Source organism: Macrosteles quadrilineatus, unplaced genomic scaffold (assembly GCF_028750875.1).
Source record: "Macrosteles quadrilineatus isolate MER2022 unplaced genomic scaffold, UCM_ALF_1.0 Scaffold_4__1_contigs__length_99947679, whole genome shotgun sequence".
Lineage (NCBI taxonomy): Eukaryota > Metazoa > Arthropoda > Insecta > Hemiptera > Cicadellidae > Macrosteles > Macrosteles quadrilineatus.
In genome coordinates this window covers 45,011,388-45,029,765 of record NW_026542597.1, presented here as the reverse complement: position 1 = coordinate 45,029,765, position 18,378 = coordinate 45,011,388, and the positions used below count along the sequence as shown (strand labels likewise).

The window sequence follows — 18,378 nt, the reverse complement described above, 5'->3', positions numbered from 1 at the left end:
ACTCAAACACATAAGTGGACCATTACGATAACCCCTTACTTCAGATGTGATAGTTTTCTCACGTAACATTGGTCACGTCGTCATCTTTGGAACTCCGTTTTAAACTTAACGTCGCGTCGTCATATGTTTTGCGTTCTCAAGAATTCTAATGGAAATATAATATTCAACAAATCCATATAAATCCCAAAGCACCCATGAACTTTTGAGAAAACTACAAGTCACACCCCCATAAACCATATACTTAAAATGTTCATATGACGAGAAACCTTGCGCAAACCATTTGCTCTTTAAGGTCGTAATTCCTTTCTAAAGGGAGCTTTCCATACCTAATGTTAAAAATACCTCAGCTGTACTTATTTGTTTGAATTACTGTATTCTGTTTTGTTTATTTCAGCTTAACTTAACCAATCAATAGTTATTATTACTTATGAAGTAAAACGGGGTGAAAGTGGGTAACAGCTAGTTTTGTTTAAAAGCTATGCGCCTATTTCACGATTGCAAGAAAACAGTTCCACCCCCTCCCCAGACCCATTAGATGACTTGCACTGTTCTATCTGTGTCCTGTAAGACTAGATTGGTACTCACACGCAGTAGGAATCCGGCGGATCCTTATGTCTAATCCAACAACACATGATTATGACTGGCCAGACTATCGTTCCATTCCGATATCAACAGCTTCCACGGGTCAGCGAAGAGGAGGTCTTGGGCAAGGAAACGTGCAAAGTGCGAGACACCAGACACCAGACACTACGTATCTATGAGTAAACAGGGTGAGTTTGTATTTTTTCTAGGAATCCCGGAAAATTTACAATGGTTTTGTTTTTGAGTTAATAAGTTGATATAGTTTTGATTTTATGCGTTTGAAGTCAAATTGATTGCTATCTTTGACTATGGTATCAAATGATCGCGCTTGAGTTGTAGCTAATTTAGAAAAAAAACTTTGTTTTGTCGATGTTGATAGTAACCGGACAGTGTTGTGGAACCCCATAATAGCCTACCTAAAAATTCCATATCTCCGGCGAAAAAAAAATAATATTGAGATATTTTACTAGGTATTTGCCTACCCGTGAAGCCTTGAACGAATGCTGTTTTCTCACGATTTAAATAATTAACTGCAACCTGCAACTTAAGTATGCGAATTCATATCACAGTATATTCTATGCTGCACTTTTTACTATTGGTAAATTACAGTGAGGAATACATTCCAAGTTACAGCACCGACTTCACCCTATTTATGTTCAATCTATCTTTCTGGGTAGTTTTAAATAAAACCAATATGTAGACCAAAGTAACAACCAATAGAATATGCTGCTGTGAAATAAATTTCTTTCTTGTTGAAGGACTCTTTTATCATTCCAATATGAAAGGGTTATTTACGGTAAACTATAGCATATTTCGTAACTATAAAAGTGAAATACGCAAAAGAAAATTGCACTTTAATATTCACATAGCACCACACTCTGTGAGGATCCGACAACGAAATCATCCTTGATGTAATTAAAACTGGATACAACTGGTTCATATAGATACGATGTCCAACTTGAGAATACTAAGTAGATAGCCACACGTTACACAGAGAACAGAGGTTTGACAGCTTTCATATAAAGCAATATAAAATGGGATTAATGAGTAAGAGAACAAATATTAAAAACTTGTTGAGTTAGTATTATAGTTAATCAATTTTGAGTTCACTTCTCGTTTTAGTTGTCGCCAATATACGAATTGGTAGTGGCGCTTTATGAACCCCTGCAGGCCTCACAATAATTTGTTGGGATAACCTTTAGACTTTATACTTTATATTGTAACGTATACCAGAAAATATCGAAAACGACAAACTCTTGAAAGTAATGGCTACGTTTAGGATGCGAGATTGCCCACTGCCTGTTTATCACAGTTCCAGTAAAACATCGCTAGTGCTGGTGAATCATAACATTGGCCGGAGTTTAAACATTCCAATGATCACTGTTACTTTATTGTTCTTTAACCTCAATTTGTTCCAGTTTACGAAAACATATCACTGTTTGATTACCAATGTATAATATATTGTGAAATAAAATATGATATTTCTTTGACCTGGCAAAATGGGTAATGCCTCCTCACGGGGTTTCTCCTGTTATAATCTTTTGATACGTAAATCACCTTTACACGTTGAATCCATTTCTCAAATCGAATATTCAATAAATAACATGAGTCCAATGAAATATAGGTCTGAAAACTTGGAGAATTTTGAAATGATAAATAACTGCTTATTATAGCTGCTGGAGTATATAATTTAGGATCACATTATTAATACTTTTATGTACAACTATACGACTGTGTTTTGACTGAAAATACTCCATGACACTTTTATAGCTTACAAGTAAATGCTACACATACATATTTTAGGAATTTTACAAAATATTCCATAAAGTTTTGAGCAAATCATCTCTTCTTACATTGAATGAAAACTATTTGAAACACATTATAAGAGATTTTGTAAAGATTAGTACAGTATTTTATGTTGTTAGAATGTCGTTTTACAAAACAGATTATAAAAACAGTGACTTTAGCTTTGTAGCTGAAGTTAGTTTGATAAGAAAACTTCACTGCTTCTTTCAAGCTGTAAAGCATTATCATTGGAGTACAGAAGGTGGCGGGGTTTTGTTGTGATCGTCTCTCGTATTTGGAAATATCTCCAATCTCTTTCCATAAATGGAGCGAATGGCCTCGGCTGGTGCGTCCTATAAGACCCTACAGGATTGTTTTTGCTCTTGTGTACGTTGAGTGTTTAAGTCAGTTTCTTAGTTAAAGTTTGATTAAGACGTGTAAATACTTTTTTCAAATATATTATACATGATATATCCGTGGAAGGGATATGTAGTTCTACATTACCTTTTGGAATGAAGGATTTTAGTTTTATTTCAATAGGCATTTACTAACAGTAAACTACAACACTTTTCAAAGAGTTGTCCACGAATTAGACAATTACAGTAGTTTTATTTATCAAAACACCTTTGCTACCTTGCTAAAACTAAAAGCACAGAGCTCTCCTTATTCGATAATACCCCCGCCGCAGCAAACCTGCAGACTAAGCAAATTTCCATTTGACTGATTGGATTTACACTGAAATGTCTACTTAAAAATATAACATTTATTCCCTATTTAAATATAATTATTTTAACAAGTACTTAGGTTTGTACTTAGGTTTGCTGCATCAGGGAGGGTAAAACTGTTTTTTTTTTGTAAAATTTTAATAGTTAGTAAGAAATAAAAACATTTTCCAAATTTGATCAAAATATGTTCATAAACAAGCAAACTACAACAGTTTACTTATTCTCCATAAGAATAACATGGGAATTTTAAATTTACTATTTTTTGGAATTTTCTCCGTAACCATTAGGCGCATAATAACGCTTCAATATACTAAATTATTTGTTTTTTTAAGCTCTACAAAATGGTTTGGAAAGAAATTGCTAAATTTTATGTTTTTTGGGTCAAAAATGGGAAAAACCTATTTTTACCCCATAAAACCCCCCGTAAACCCCCGTTCTCATGGTCCGATCATGCTGGATCGCGAACTCGTTCGAATAAACGTAGGTTTACACGTTTGTACCAAATTTCATCAAAATCGGATCATTTTTGCTCGAGTTATCGTGCTGACGGACACATATATATATATATATATATATAAATATATAAATATATATATATATATATATATATATATATATATATGAATTTGAACGGATGGTGTTTTTGGCCTCTAGGGACCTCAAAACTAAAAAAAAAATCGGTCCCGCGTCCAGGTCTTACCATGAGTACTACGGTAATAGCTTATTCCCTATATGGGAAATTCGCTAAAAACAAAAGATTCGTTCAAGTAAGTATTTGATTTCTGAACGAATGTTTACATTGTTTAGAGTTTTATTAAAATTGACGTAGTTGAATCCACCACTGTTGTAAATGAGCGATTTCTATTAGCCTAAACATACGGACTTCAACCAACTCAAACTGATTGGAAGGTTTATTGTCTCTTTAAGTATAAAAGATTTGTTTCTTGCTGCCATGTGGTTAACGAATTATACATTTACATATATTTGAAATACAATATACTATATAAAATGCTGGTAATACATAAAGATATCTCATTTAAATAATCAATAACTACGATTGATATGTTTCCTGGTAAGTGTGTTGTAACTGTTTCTTTTAGTAGATTTTACAAACAGATTTATTCTTTTCTGCATTCTCACCCCGTAGCGAAGCACGGGTAGAGCTACTAGTAATCTGTACAAGCTTTTATGCTACGTCAACTATCTCAATAACAAATACTTAAGGTAGAAAGTTGAACTTTAAACACAAGCACACTATGCGACTCAACTATCTATGTCTTTTTTAATACAAGAAATGGCGACAGTTAGTCCATATAGATGGGATTTTTACTTCAGCATCCAAAAGTCAATTACCACGTATTTCCTGCCTGACTACTCTGTTGGCAATCTTAATTTTTTGTTACACTTCGCAAGCGTCTTTTCAACGAATGACTGAATGAAACTTCACCATGACCCGGCCGTTATCACTAGAGTGAGATAATGATAGTGAGTGTCACTATTTGTAGACTCTTATCACTGCCCGACCATAACAAACAATGTATTTCACTGGCTTTTAATTTAGAATAATTTATTGGTGTGACGTAAATAATTTTAACACGAATCATATGTTTTCGATGCGTTTAATGAGAACATGTATGGTGTTGTGAAAATTGAAGTTATATGTATTGTCCCGATGTGTGGGCTGCACTCGAGTTTTGCTGATGTAAACACGACTTGCTCTCCAATTCGATACTAAACCTAATGGTGACCATATGGCATAATACACTATCTCGCAGCCATGCAATCATACAGTTGTACGCCCAATATGTGCTATCTGTTAGATAATGTGACAATTATCTGTAATTGTTCACGTTACGTGGACGAACAAATGTAATTGTCAAAGTAAATTTGAGTCGTCTGTATGACGAAAGGTTTTATATAAACAAATCTAAAAGGTTACTAAGTATTGTGTAAGATCCAAAATTATCTCTTTATGCTCTAAAAATCTCTTATCTTTGGCCATGCTCCTTCTATTTGATATTGACTTTGGTATAAATTAGGTACTAATATAAGATAACCTTACATTGGAAAGTATAGAATACTGTATAGGCCTACTGTAATTACTCAACTGGACGCATCCATGATGTTTATAACTATTCAACAAGCTAAAGACTAAATTATAGGCAGCTGTTATTGGGCGAACGAAGAAACAAGAAACTGTAATGTTTTTAAGTAAATATAGTAAAATATTTTCTCACTGATATCGTGGGCATCGAAAATAGCGTTATCGTGATAAGGTTTACAGAAAATCAAAATTTACAATAATATAAAATACAATTTTAACGTGGGAATTGGATTTCCAGTTATGTCAATAATCAATGATAATAGGTTATTGGTAGGTAATAGGTAATTCTTCCATAAGAGTTGTATTAAACGGCGAGGTTCGTATGGGCGACAGAGCGTATAGCGTGGTACAGGCGGAGGTGTTACGGTAGAGAAAGAGAAAGAGAGGTGTTACCGACAGACAGACAGACAGACTCTGAGTCACTTCCGGTGTTCGACAGGTCACTGACCTTGCCACGAGGTCAAGGTCACCTGGAACCACTTTTACGACCTTGGGGTTCCTCCTCAACTTCCTACCACTTGGAACATGGAATTGGAATTATGAACCGGAATAGAAACTGGCTGCTAAGTGCAACTGTGGAGTAACTCAGTACAATCCTAAAAATCAAAATCGTTCTTAAAAGCGTCTTAAAAAAGTGGTATCCGCTTGGATTACTGTATAAACAATAACGTAGGCCCAACCTAGTTTCAATCGTATAATCTATGGTACCGTATCTCCCGAGGATAGACAACGGGTTAACAAACCTAGTTAGCTTTGTAACATTTATAATTTTTAAATTTACTGTATGAAAGTGTAAAATTGATAGTAATTTGAGAACATTCGAAAATGAATGCAAAGTTTAGTTCAATTAGCACGGCTATCAGGTGAATCAGTCAAGTGTTTGATTCATAATATTTGGGCCAAATACCCCTTCGTGTGTTATAGTGTTGTTAAATATTTAAAACAAACTAAATGTATACCAAATCGCTTCAGGAAATGTTTCATTGATGTCAAGCAATCTATAAATAACAGAGAATGTATGAATGAACACCGGTGTGTTTATTTGAGCAGGTTTATTAAATTTTCTAATTAATTGATTCGGGAGTGTTTTGATGCTATAATTAGTGAATGATATGAGTGGTAGCCATAGAACATAAACCCCGCTTTAATTGTTCAGGAATCTGGTTTTTATTATTGGAAGTATAAAACCATAAAATAAATTATCATTGATTAGTTTAATAGCGCAGGAGTTGTCATATTATGATTTATTAAGTCTATATAGCCATGGAAAAAAATAAACACCGGATGGTTTAATTGAGACGGAATTGTTTCACTGTTATAATAGGTAGTATCATTGACTATTAACCATAGAATAAGTAAACATTTTTTGCCTTAATTGAGGCGAAGTTACCTTAGTTCGTTGTTTATAACAATAAAAAATAAACATCTTTTTGGAATTAATCCCGTATCTTACCATTATTAATGGTAAACGTGTTTAAATTTCATAATAAACACCCGATGGTTTATTTATTCTCTGCTACAACCACTATGAACGGCGATACACAGTGTATAGTGAAGGGTGTAGCAGTGTCTGCGACCCAAGGTAGGCAATCTCCACATGTACCTATTTTGCATACCTGGCGCCTTGCGGCTTGCGTCACGTCGTCGCGACGGTTTGACCGAGTTTTTAATCAACTAAAAAGTTTGTAAATAATATTTTTTTCATATATAAAAATAAATATTTTAATTATAAGCTTTTTGCCTAGTTGTGCCAATAAAATCGAAGCGAAATGCTTTGATTCAAGAGTTATACAATAAATACAAAACACGAAGGGGGGTATGTTTAATATTATACGAGTGCACCGACTGATATGGCTTTGCATTATTTAATTATTACCTAAAAAATGTAGTAAGGTTTCTACACCCAACTACGAAAATTCAATGTACATTAAAACTCTCATTTGATCAACATCTTTATCTCAGTTTGCATATAGAGAAAAACAAAATCGACATACAAACTTCATAGTATTTTTCTATAAAAATCATTTAAATGGAAAAATCTAAGAAAATATAAATAAAACACCTGCTAAAAATTACTTTCCTGAGACGTTTCCACAAAAACTCAGCTTCATTATCCAAATAGATATTTAATCCTTCAGAAAATCCCATGGATTAATTCTTCAAGTTTATCCGTTTTTAACTCCCCCTCAAAGTCTCGCTGAAACCCATCAGTGAACTGTCGTTCTTGTCAGGATATTTTAACATCCCTCATTATTATTCGGCAATCAAGTTAAAAGGGTGTTAATTTGTCGGTTTCACAGTGTGGCTCGGTGGATTATCTAGGTAACATCGCCAGTTGGTCGGATGATAAAGGAGATAAAAGCCACAATATTCTCCTCCCTGGCCACTCCGAAGCAGACCATGGGACTAGCAGGGCTACAGGTAGGTTTGGATACTGATGTACAATTGCCGTTGTTATGTGTATGTCTGGAGAAGCTCACTGATATCGACGAAATGCCTTACTTTAATTTTATGTGGGGTTTTATAGTTTGCGCTGTACTTGTGATAGAAAAATACAGTTGTTAATGTAATAGCTTGATTTAGCGTTACTTCTAATAGTAAAATAATAAAACTTAGTAAACTAATTGGAAATAAGCAAAAAATATTTTACCGGGCATAAATATACCTTTTTTCAACTGATTCATAAGGATAAAAAATCCATAGGAAGCAGCGACCACTTTAAGAAGTACCAATGTTCAAAAATCCATAAGAACATAGGGTTCAAGCTGTAATGTTTATTTGATTGTATCACTTCCACTGCGGTTTCTGTATAAGGTATATTTCAACAATATAGATGTTTCGTGTTCTTAAATATCTCAAGTCTTATTTACTTACATACTTAATAGGAAACAATAATAACGTACCTCTGTAATAAAGAAGAGGTTTGTAAAAACTTATTATTTATCGCATATAAAGAAAATTCATCAGAATGCTGGATTTTGGACCATAAGAAAGTATGATGTAATTTAACTTTTTTTTGCGGAAATATAACTTTTCTATAAGTTTAACATGACGTAAAATTTAAACACATGTATAAATAATTATGTAATAATTATACGCACAATTAACATTCAAATCCTTGTTTTTAATTCGTAATTTGTTTCTCAGATTTGATTTTGTCTACAGAGGCATTATACAGTATAGATTCCCCGCATTTTTAAATACTTGTAAATTTAAATTAAAAGAATTTTGTATGGTCCTAACTAATTTTGATGCGCTTGCCAAAAAGTATGTCTGAAATGTATAATAAGTTATATATCTCGATTCTCTTATGATCTCATATACCACACCATGTACATTTATGTTTCAAAATATCTCAACGTTTTATAATTTAAATTAGTGATCCAACGAAGAATCAATATACACAATATACACAATATATACACAATATATATTGTAAATGGCAAAACTGATTGGTTAGAATATCGTGCTTTTTCAAGTTTAAATACACTTTGTGCTAAATTTATTTGTGTCTAAAATGTATACAATAGTTTTGTATGAAATTAATACCTTGAAGATATATACACTTTTCATAATAAAGCAACAGTAATGTGAAATGAAGCTGTGTGAAGCGGTTTTCACCTTTTTACAAACGTGCTGCAATAGTGTGTAAGGTTTATTTTCGCATGCACCTTACTGACACATGCAGTACAGATAGTTCTATACCGCATTTTCAGAGTGTAGAAAATACTGGAACGGTCTTCAAAAGTGATGGGGCCCCGGCTCTCGGATCTGGTGCAACAATAACAATAACACATGAAACCAACAACAACTATGCTGAAATCACAACACAAAAACAACAGATATCATAGGGCTTACAATTGCACAAAAAAAAATATTTAACACATATACAGACGAAGCAAATAGATTTTAAAGTGAGGTAGGTATAATAATGACACATAATAATGATGATGAAACCTAGCAAGACACTCGCCAAAGCTTTTGAATGTTAACGTTTTTTAATCTAAGACGCACTAGACTGCTATATTCCTGTATAATATGGTCTGTTGGATTAAAGTACATACCAGTTTCTAGCTAAATAATATTATTACCTTTCATAGACCCCCGTAAATGTAAAAAAATGGAAGCAAGCTCACAAAGCTACCTTTTAACGATTAAATATAATAATTGTAATATTTATTTTCATATTCACTTCAATATTTGAACAGTTATTAGACTTGATAAAACTAGCAGACTTTCAGTGATATTGAATATAAAAAAAAAAATAGTACGATTATACTGTATTGTATCTTTGGTATTAATATATAGATATGTAACAAATATTTTAATTGAGGTTAACTCATACATCGTCTTGTATCAGCTTATTACTTTTACGATTTTAGGTTAACCTAGATTAAGTATTTACTAAGTATTTAACATAAACAATTTAGGGTAGCTAGGTTTGTAGCTCGCACTCAGATATGAAGATACAATAAATTGTAAATATTTCCGTCAGGTGAATTTAATTTACGAAAAATTAAGAAACAAAAATATAAATACGGTACACATCAGTTATTAAATCATTAGAATACATTAGACATACTTTGGAATCAATTATTGTCATTGTCCCACATTTTTAAATCATGCATCAACGATAGAATCACTGATAACCTTGAAATTGTGTAATAGATCATCTACACGCAAACGACGGACTTTTTATAGTACACAATATCGCGTTGCGACAGGTTGGTCACACTGTCGTGACGCAGCGAGAAGAACAAGAACAAGAAGTGCCGCCTTGATCACGTTGATGCATCTAAAAATAAATCAAGGTCGTGCAACAATCAAGCCTATACATAGCCACTGCCTTATTTATTGCAGTTTCATTGTTGAGGCGGAGCTTCCTGTACTCAATAGTTTCCGCCGAGTTAAATTAGTTTTGTTGTCATTTTTCATTAATGTTGTGTGAGAGGAGTAGAACGAATCGGACGCGTTGCAGAAAGTCAACAGTCCCGGAAGGTCAAATAATTTATACCTGTGCCGCTAGGTTAAAAACTACAATGTTTGCAGTGTCTGTAGATCAAAAATCCCAGTAAGTCAAATAGTACAGTCCGAGCTAAAAACGTGGTATATGTTAAAGCAATTGACTTATTGGGAATTTGACCTAATGCAACAGCAGTTTTAATATAACGAAATAAGATAAAATATAAGTTCAGTTTCGCTGAGTCAACAGTGCCGGAAGGTCAAAAGTATAATCTGTTAAAAACAACGATAGTCCTCTCGACGCATGACTTCAATAATTTCGCGTTTTGGTGTACTTAAAGTTGTGCTAAAATTTTGAAAATTGGCACAGAGCTTCTTGGTTAGTCCTACTCGATGACTATTTTGTTGAAACTTTAAACTATTTACCGATCTAATTAATACAAATTGATATGTATGGTGAAATAGTTTTTAAATCGTGATTTCTAACATGAAAAAGTTAGCATGCGAGATTTTTTGTTTGTTTTTGGGTTAGAGAGGATTTGTCTGTGGCAAATTTGTAGCCAAAAGTGTGTTGCGTAAAATATATTTTTTTGAATTTTTTACAATTAGTGGTTCAATAGATAACTTGGGTTGAAGAGGACGGCAAATTTAGCATTTCGCAACGCATGGAAAGAACTACATCGGACGATGCGACTGCTGATTGGACTTTTAATTTACAGTTCTAAGAACAAGAAAAAGATGAATATACAGATCACCAGTACATTCATATTATTTATAAAACATCTTTCTGTATTACCAGCTTACATTTTTCACTTAAAAGAATACATCATAAACAGGGTGTTATAAAAATAAGCGAGGAGATACTTTACCTAGTAATTCCTTGGGTCAAAATAAACAGAAAATCAAGGATAACATTTTTTCCAAAATCGTTTCGTTAACCAGATATCCACCATTTTGTATTTTTTACATACAAATATTTATCTTTGCACTTTTCCAACCGATGTTTATGAAACTTGGTATGTATGTTAAAATAGGAGAGACCCATGTTATAAAAAAAGATTCATCTCGATTCACCCTAAAATTTCAAAATTTAACACTTAACTACAATATAATATACTTTACTACACCACAATATCTACGTATCACCATAAATCTTTAACAAAATAAAACGTTAACATTTTTAAAATCCAAAGTAAATCAATATAATCTTTCTTTTTTGAAAAATATATTTAAAAAAAGGCGATGGTAAAATAACGACAGGCGAGTTTCGATCTGGGTGTTTCAGGTTTGAATCTAGGAGGATTTAACATTAATTAGGTAACATTAATGTTTAATCCTCCTAGGTTTGAACTGATTGAGAGGAATACATGAAACCGAAGGGGGGAGGTAGCAACAAGTGCACTAGTATTTACTAGTGTCCAATTACAATTTCATGGATTTAACCAAAACCTTTTCTATTTCACTTATTTTCAGCTGTTAAATTTCAAACGATACGTTTTAGCAACATCATTAACGTTATTATCATCATCATCGTTTGAGTTTGGGTTTGCGGCAATGTATTTTTATGAATAAAACCTTTAATTTGATACCAAACTTGACCTCTGCTGCTATTAATTGACTGTATGCACTATTAATTAACAGCTGTGTCTAAGGATTATGTCGGCCTTAGTCACAAACAGGACAACAAGATCGCTCCACTCATCCCACACTCATCTCCATTCATACTTGGCTTAAAATGCATACATTTGTATGGTCGCCATTTCAAAGCAACATGGCTACATTATCAATGACAAACGTGGAAAACCTTATACGAGTGTGAGTAAGTCCGAAAACAGAGTAAGTCCGAAAACAACTCTAAAAAACAATAAGCAATAAATTGCAAGAACCGTTGCTTATATCATTGGGTATACAACTGACGTGTATACTCAATGCTTATATCGAACGAATGTACATCGTGAGAATTTCCATTAGTTGTTCCATTTAGTTGTGTGTCCATTAGTATAATAGTTTAGTTGACTCTTTTAAAGTCAGCGGAAATTGTGATAATTTAATCCATTTTACCAAACAATAAAAATTAATGGACAAAGTACTGTATTTCATGAGCAATCATTGAAAGGGCCGATTGAAGTCCTCATCAACCAAAAGAATGCCTACTAAAGCAAATAAAATTGAGACGAACATGTAATGCACGAAATCAGGTGGTTCTTAATAGTCCAGGCAACGAATGCTAAAAAAAGGGTATAGAGGGAAATGTTTGGAACACAATTTCTGACTTCGTAACTTTGTTTAGTATAGTTATGAGGTTAACATACCAAAAGTCCCCGCCTCTAGCCCTTGTGCTGTGGGGGAGAGGGGGGCTTGAAGGTACAATTTTTCAGTTTTTTGCTGATATCTCGGAAACCATGCGTCCAAGCGAAATTATGCTAATATACAAAATGAAAGCTTATTAAATTTCCAGCAAGTTTGTAATTTACTGTTTTTCGATATCTTGTATAGTTTTCGCGTTATTTGCTATCAAAAGTTTGTAAATTTGGAAAAATACATTTTTTTCTCATGTGTTTTGTTCTTTTTGACAAGTTGCCTCTCAAACAATGCACCCAAAAAATAAATGCTGGGCATAGGGTTGTAGAAAATTAAATTCCCTTCAATAATATATATGACTTTACTAGTTTACCTCCTTCCGTTCAGATTTTAAAGCAAATTAACCGTCAGTATAAAAAAAATTAAATTTAAATAAAATTTAAGAAAACTAATATCTAGTATTGAGCAAGGAATTTGAAGTCTTGCAACAGCTGTTGACTACTTAATATTTCAATTTATCACCTTACACAGTCAACTAATTGGTTGGAACATTCACTATCTAGTAGCTAAGGTGAGTGATGGGCGTCTAAAAATAGTACAGACACCCTATAGAAAATGTATACTTGTGGGCTGCCTAACCAGCTTCCTCACACTTGATGATCTAGCTAGACTATTGTAATGGGAAAATATGGTGTTGTAACCATGTTTATGCATATGACTGTCTATATGACACTGGAGACCAATCACAACCAGAAAATTGAAACCAAGACAATTGACATATTTAAGTAGGAATTAACATAAAACATTACATCTTAGCCTACTATTGAATCAATTCAGCCTTGCTATCTTAGTTTGGAAAGGACTGCCATCCTCATAATCGTTTTTATCCTCTTTATCTCTAAGAAAGAAGGTAAGGGATCTTTTTCTCGCACCATAAACTATCTTAACAAGGATTAGATGATATTTTGAACGCGATTCTACTGGTTGTGACAAAAAATTTCAGCATTTGAGAAAATCAAGGTTGCTTATGCGAAGTTGTATTTGAATTCCCCAGTGGCCCAAAATGCATCATCGGTCTTTCACGCCCCCTCTCCAACACCGAACACCACCCAAATACAAAAGGTAGGGAAAATGTACATCTTGATTTGATATGGGCTCCAGTGAGAGAGGTATCGTGCACTTCAACTTCAATCTATACAGGTACAAGTATTTAAACAATTTTTAAATCGATGGTATCCATCAAGCCTAATATCTCTTGTCTTCCTCCAACTGATGGTGCTTTCAAACATAGTTTCCTATCATGTACATTCCAAAAGGTTCAGCTGTGGCTGGGAAATAACCTGCCTTCTCTTATGTAAGAGTGGAAAAGAATAATAAAAACTCTGTAGTAGCAGAGCACACTCAGCATGAAACTACACTGAAGGATATTCTCAAAATTGTTTTCTGCCTATGCACGTAAAACTGTACTCGTGCAAAATCAGGTAGCAAAAAAGCAAGCCTAAAATAAGTATGCCAAAAATACCAAAATGTTGTCTCTGGGAAAGATGACTAAGAATATGAAGAAAAACAGTATACCTATTTCCAAAATAGGTCCGATGGAGAAAAAAATGATAAAAATGATGAGGATGGTATTCCTTAATAAACTAAGATAGCAAGGGATAGAATAGTAGGCTACTTACTGATGTAATGTTTTATATTAATTCATTTAAATATGTAATTTATCTTTGTTTAAATTTAATGGTTGTGATTGTTTCCAGTGTCATATAGACACTTTTATATGCATAATCATGGTTATAACACCATATTCTCCCATTACAATAGTCTAGCTAGATCATCAAGTGTGAGGAAGCTGGTTAGGCAGCCCACAAGTAGGCTATATATTTTCTATAGGGTATCTGTACTATTTTTAGACGCCCATCACTCACCTTAGCTACTTGATAGTGAATGTTCCAACCAATTAGTTGACTGTGTAAGGTGATAAATTGAAATATTAAATAGTCAACAGCTGTTGCAAGACTTCAAATTCCTTGCTCAACACTAGATATTAATTTTCTTAAATTTTATTTAATTTTTTTTTATACTGACGGTTAATTTGCTTTAAAATCTGAACGGAAGGAGGTAAACTAGTAAAGTCATATATATTATTGAAGGGAATTTAATTTTCTACAACCCTATGCCCAGCATTTATTTTTTGGGTGCATTGTTTGAGAGGCAACTTGTCAAAAAGAACAAAAAACATGAGGAAAAAATGTATTTTTCCAAATTTACAAACTTTTGATAGCAAATAACGCGAAAACTATACAAGATATCGAAAAACAGTAAATTACAAACTTGCTGGAAATTTAATAAGCTTTCATTTTGTATATTAGCATAATTTCGCTTGGACGCATGGTTTCCGAGATATCAGCAAAAAACTGAAAAATGGTACCTTCAAGCCCCCCCCCTCCCCCACAGCACAAGGGCTAGAGGCGGGGACTTTTGGTATGTTAACCTCATAACTATACTAAACAAAGTTACGAAGTCAGAAATTGTGTTCCAAACATTTCCCTCTATATCCTTTCGTTGCCTGGACTATAAGTATGTGAAAAAATGTATCGCTATTCAAAAACAGACGGAAAACTTTTAAACATATTTGTGATAATGGGTGTAACATGGCTACATCATCAATGACAAACGTGGACAACCTTAATACGAGTGTAAGTAAGTCCGAAAACAACTCTAAAAAACAATAAGCAATAAATTGCAAGAACCGTTGCATATATCATTGGGTATACACTATCTACTGACGTGTATACTCAATGCTTATATGTATCGAACTGTTATATGTACATCGTGAGTATTTCCATTAGTTGTTCCATTTAGTTGTGTGTCCATTAGTATAATATTTAAGTTGACTCTTTTAAAGTCAGCGGAAATTGTAACTGTTGAAATAATGTTTGTGTAGTACTTTGCAATCCTACCAATGCTTATAGAATCATACGGTTACAATTTTCTGGTTAGAATATGTCGCATAGAGTGGTGACTACTGTATCTAGTTTTTTGAAATTCAGCCGCCATTTTCCAAAATGGCGGCCAAATTTGAAATTTCTTATGGAACACCCTATATTTTATCATGTTTTCGGATAGAATAGGCAATTTAAAAACTTTTTTACCCTAGACATTTTTTCGATAAACCCACTCGTTTAGGAGTTACAGCCTATGGAAAAATGACTTCCGGTATACATTTTACATCATGTAGCTCATAAACAAGTAAGTTTATAGCAAAAATGCGAATAGTAAAAAAGTCTAACAATTGCATCCACATTCCAAAAAGACCATAAAATTCATTAAAAATATGAATCATATTATTTAAAAAATGGCGGCAAACTTGAAAAGTGGAAAACGTTTTATTTTATAGTCTTTAAGGAATGTAGATGCAATTCTAACACTAATTTACTTTTTGCAATTTTGCTCTAAACTTACTCGTTTAGGAGCTACATGATGTAAAATGTCAAATCAAATCAAATCATTTATTGTCCATAAACATATATATACAATGCATAGACAAAAGTCACCAATGTCAAAACAAAAGAAAAAATAATACAATTTCAATGTATATAAAACAATATTACCTCTTAGTGTACAAACCTGGGCTCAACTTAGATCACTCAAAATGTAGTTTTCCAAATTGTTATGCCGAATCGGTTAGATCTGAAATTTTTGATGAATACGGTCTTTTTTTAACTAGCCAATTCTTCAGAGCAATTTTGAATTTAGTGCCTTCTAATTCCTTTATATTGTTTGGTAGGAGGTTGAAATAAATTGACCCCATCACAAAAGGACTTCGGCCAGTTTTGTTGAAATTCCTCCTCACACGGTGAAAATCATCCTTCCGTCTCGTGTCGTACCTGTGGATTTGACTATTTTTATTTGTGTGCTTTACATCATTTTTCACAAGCATAATTAATTGATAAATGTATAGTCCATACAAAGTGAGGAGATTTAAATTAACAAAAATATCTTTACAAGACCTTTTGTACCATACTTTGGCTATCAGTCTGATTGCTCTTTTCTGGAGAACAAAAATTGTATGTAAATTACAGTCGGGAGAACTTCCCCAGAAAATAAGGCCATAAGACAAGAAAGGAAATATGACACCAAAATAAATTCTTCTTAACGTATCTGTATCTAAATAAAAAGATATTCTTCTGAGGAGGCTGATTCCACTTAAAAGTCTAGATCTTACATGAGATATATGATTCTTAAAAGTTAAGGTCTGATCTATATATAGTCCCAAAAACTTACAGCACTCTTTACTTTCAAAGATCACATCATCCTTAACTAAATCTATCAGAGGAATGCCCGTACTACTCAATCCGAAAACTACAATTTCTGTCTTATCTAGGTTGACTTTGAAATTAATATTTTCAAAATATGAGCTGGCTTTATGTACAAATTCGGCCATGCCCTGCTTGAGTTCATCAAAAGACTGAGCCCAGCATACACCTGACGTGTCGTCAGCATACATACTAATTTCAACCTTATTGATAGCAGGAAAATTACTAACATAGATATTATACAGATAAGGGCCCAAAATGGACCCTTGTGGGACTCCTGAAACAACATTTTTTTTTTTTTTTTTTTTTGTACACCGCAAGTCTTTTTTCCATTGGCTGTACTTAATTAATCTGCCATCCTCGTACCGAAGAATTAAATGTATCAATGGTCAGCATTACACATAGTATAAATAAGCCAACCATAAGTATGTATTTGAATTTTCTTCCAAATGCTGAATTTGTGTCACAAATGCTGAATGTTACAGCTGTTATGTTAAGCAAATTATATTGTACTAAAAGCTAGCTAGAAGAATTGACTTATTGGAGAAGGTTAGCATCGGCTGCTAGACGTTTTAAAAACTAAAACTTAATTTATAAAAAACTGGGACACTAATTTTAAATTATGGCTTTGAAATTCCCTAGTTCTCAAAATTGTCTTTCTTTCAACACAAAACTAATGAAAATCCATCGTCTGGTTGATTCAGAATCGTGAAAAAATCCCATTTACGTTTTAATAGTATACAGACTGTCCCAAAAGTCCCGGACCGGTTTAATATTTTCGAAACGACAACAGATAAATCAATAAGATTTTGCACATCAACACTACACTTAAAAATCTACTTTTTTAAGGAACTATCAATTTTCTGTCATATCATGGGGACGTCCCACGAGGAGTCAGAAGGAAATCTTAAATAGGAGCATAGGTCAATATGCACATCAATTTAAAGGGCTTTGCTAGCAGAGTTCAATGCCGGAAACCGCGCCTCGAAAGGATCATCCGTTACAAAATGGCGGCCGTTCAAAGATTTCTTGAATCTGCCATTTTGAATCTTTGAACGACTGCCATTTTTTACTCAGGCGTTCTTTTGAGCTTGAATTTACGGCATTGTAATCTACTAGTGAAGACCTTTAACTTGATGTGCATATCGACCTATGCTTACGTTAAAAAAAATTTTCCGATTCCTAGGGCTGTGCCCCCAAATGCAAATTAAATGAATCTTTGAACCACTGTCATTCTTGACTTGGTTGTCCGTTTGAGTTCAAATTTTCAGCATTATATTTTGCTAGTAAAGACCTTTAATTTGATGTACATGTCAACCTATGCTTCTATTTAAGATTTCCTTCTGACTCCTTGTAGGACGTCCCCCTGATGTGACAAAAAATTTATATTTCCATAAAAAAGTAGATTTTTAGGTGTGGTGTTTATGTACCAAATCTTATTGATTTATCTGTTGTCGTTTAGAAAATATTAAACCGGTCCGGGACTTTTGGGACAGTCTGTATATGATAGTTTGGACAGGTTTCAACCCTTCCGAGGCGTAATACATTTACACAGTTTATATGTAGACTACATTATAACTCATAAAATAGTTCTACAATTCAA

The 18,378-nt window shown here is 33.4% G+C and overlaps 2 protein-coding genes across 8 annotated transcripts in view; one reads left to right on the top strand and one right to left on the bottom strand.

Moving 5' to 3' along the window:
* The window catches only part of LOC128991610 (serine/threonine-protein kinase OSR1), a 91,046-nt gene that overhangs the window by 45,055 nt on the left and 27,613 nt on the right, over positions 1 to 18,378 (bottom strand). For 3 of the 7 annotated variants that reach the window (XM_054414637.1, XM_054414636.1, XM_054414643.1), the window contains one exon: positions 8,902 to 8,967. The exons of 3 other annotated variants lie outside the window; for them this stretch is intronic. In XM_054414637.1, the coding sequence (XP_054270612.1) occupies positions 8,902 to 8,967 (66 nt within the window). Of the gene's footprint in view, positions 1 to 585; positions 623 to 8,901; positions 8,968 to 18,378 lie in introns of those variants that run through there. One more of the 7 variants, XM_054414642.1, reaches the window with a different exon arrangement.
* The window catches only part of LOC128991611 (uncharacterized), a 43,215-nt gene continuing 32,339 nt past the window's right edge, over positions 7,503 to 18,378 (top strand). Inside the window, exon 1 of the mRNA XM_054414645.1 lies at positions 7,503 to 7,617. Within this exon, the coding sequence (XP_054270620.1) occupies positions 7,540 to 7,617 (78 nt within the window). The 5' untranslated portion in view covers positions 7,503 to 7,539. The remainder of the gene's footprint in view (positions 7,618 to 18,378) is intronic.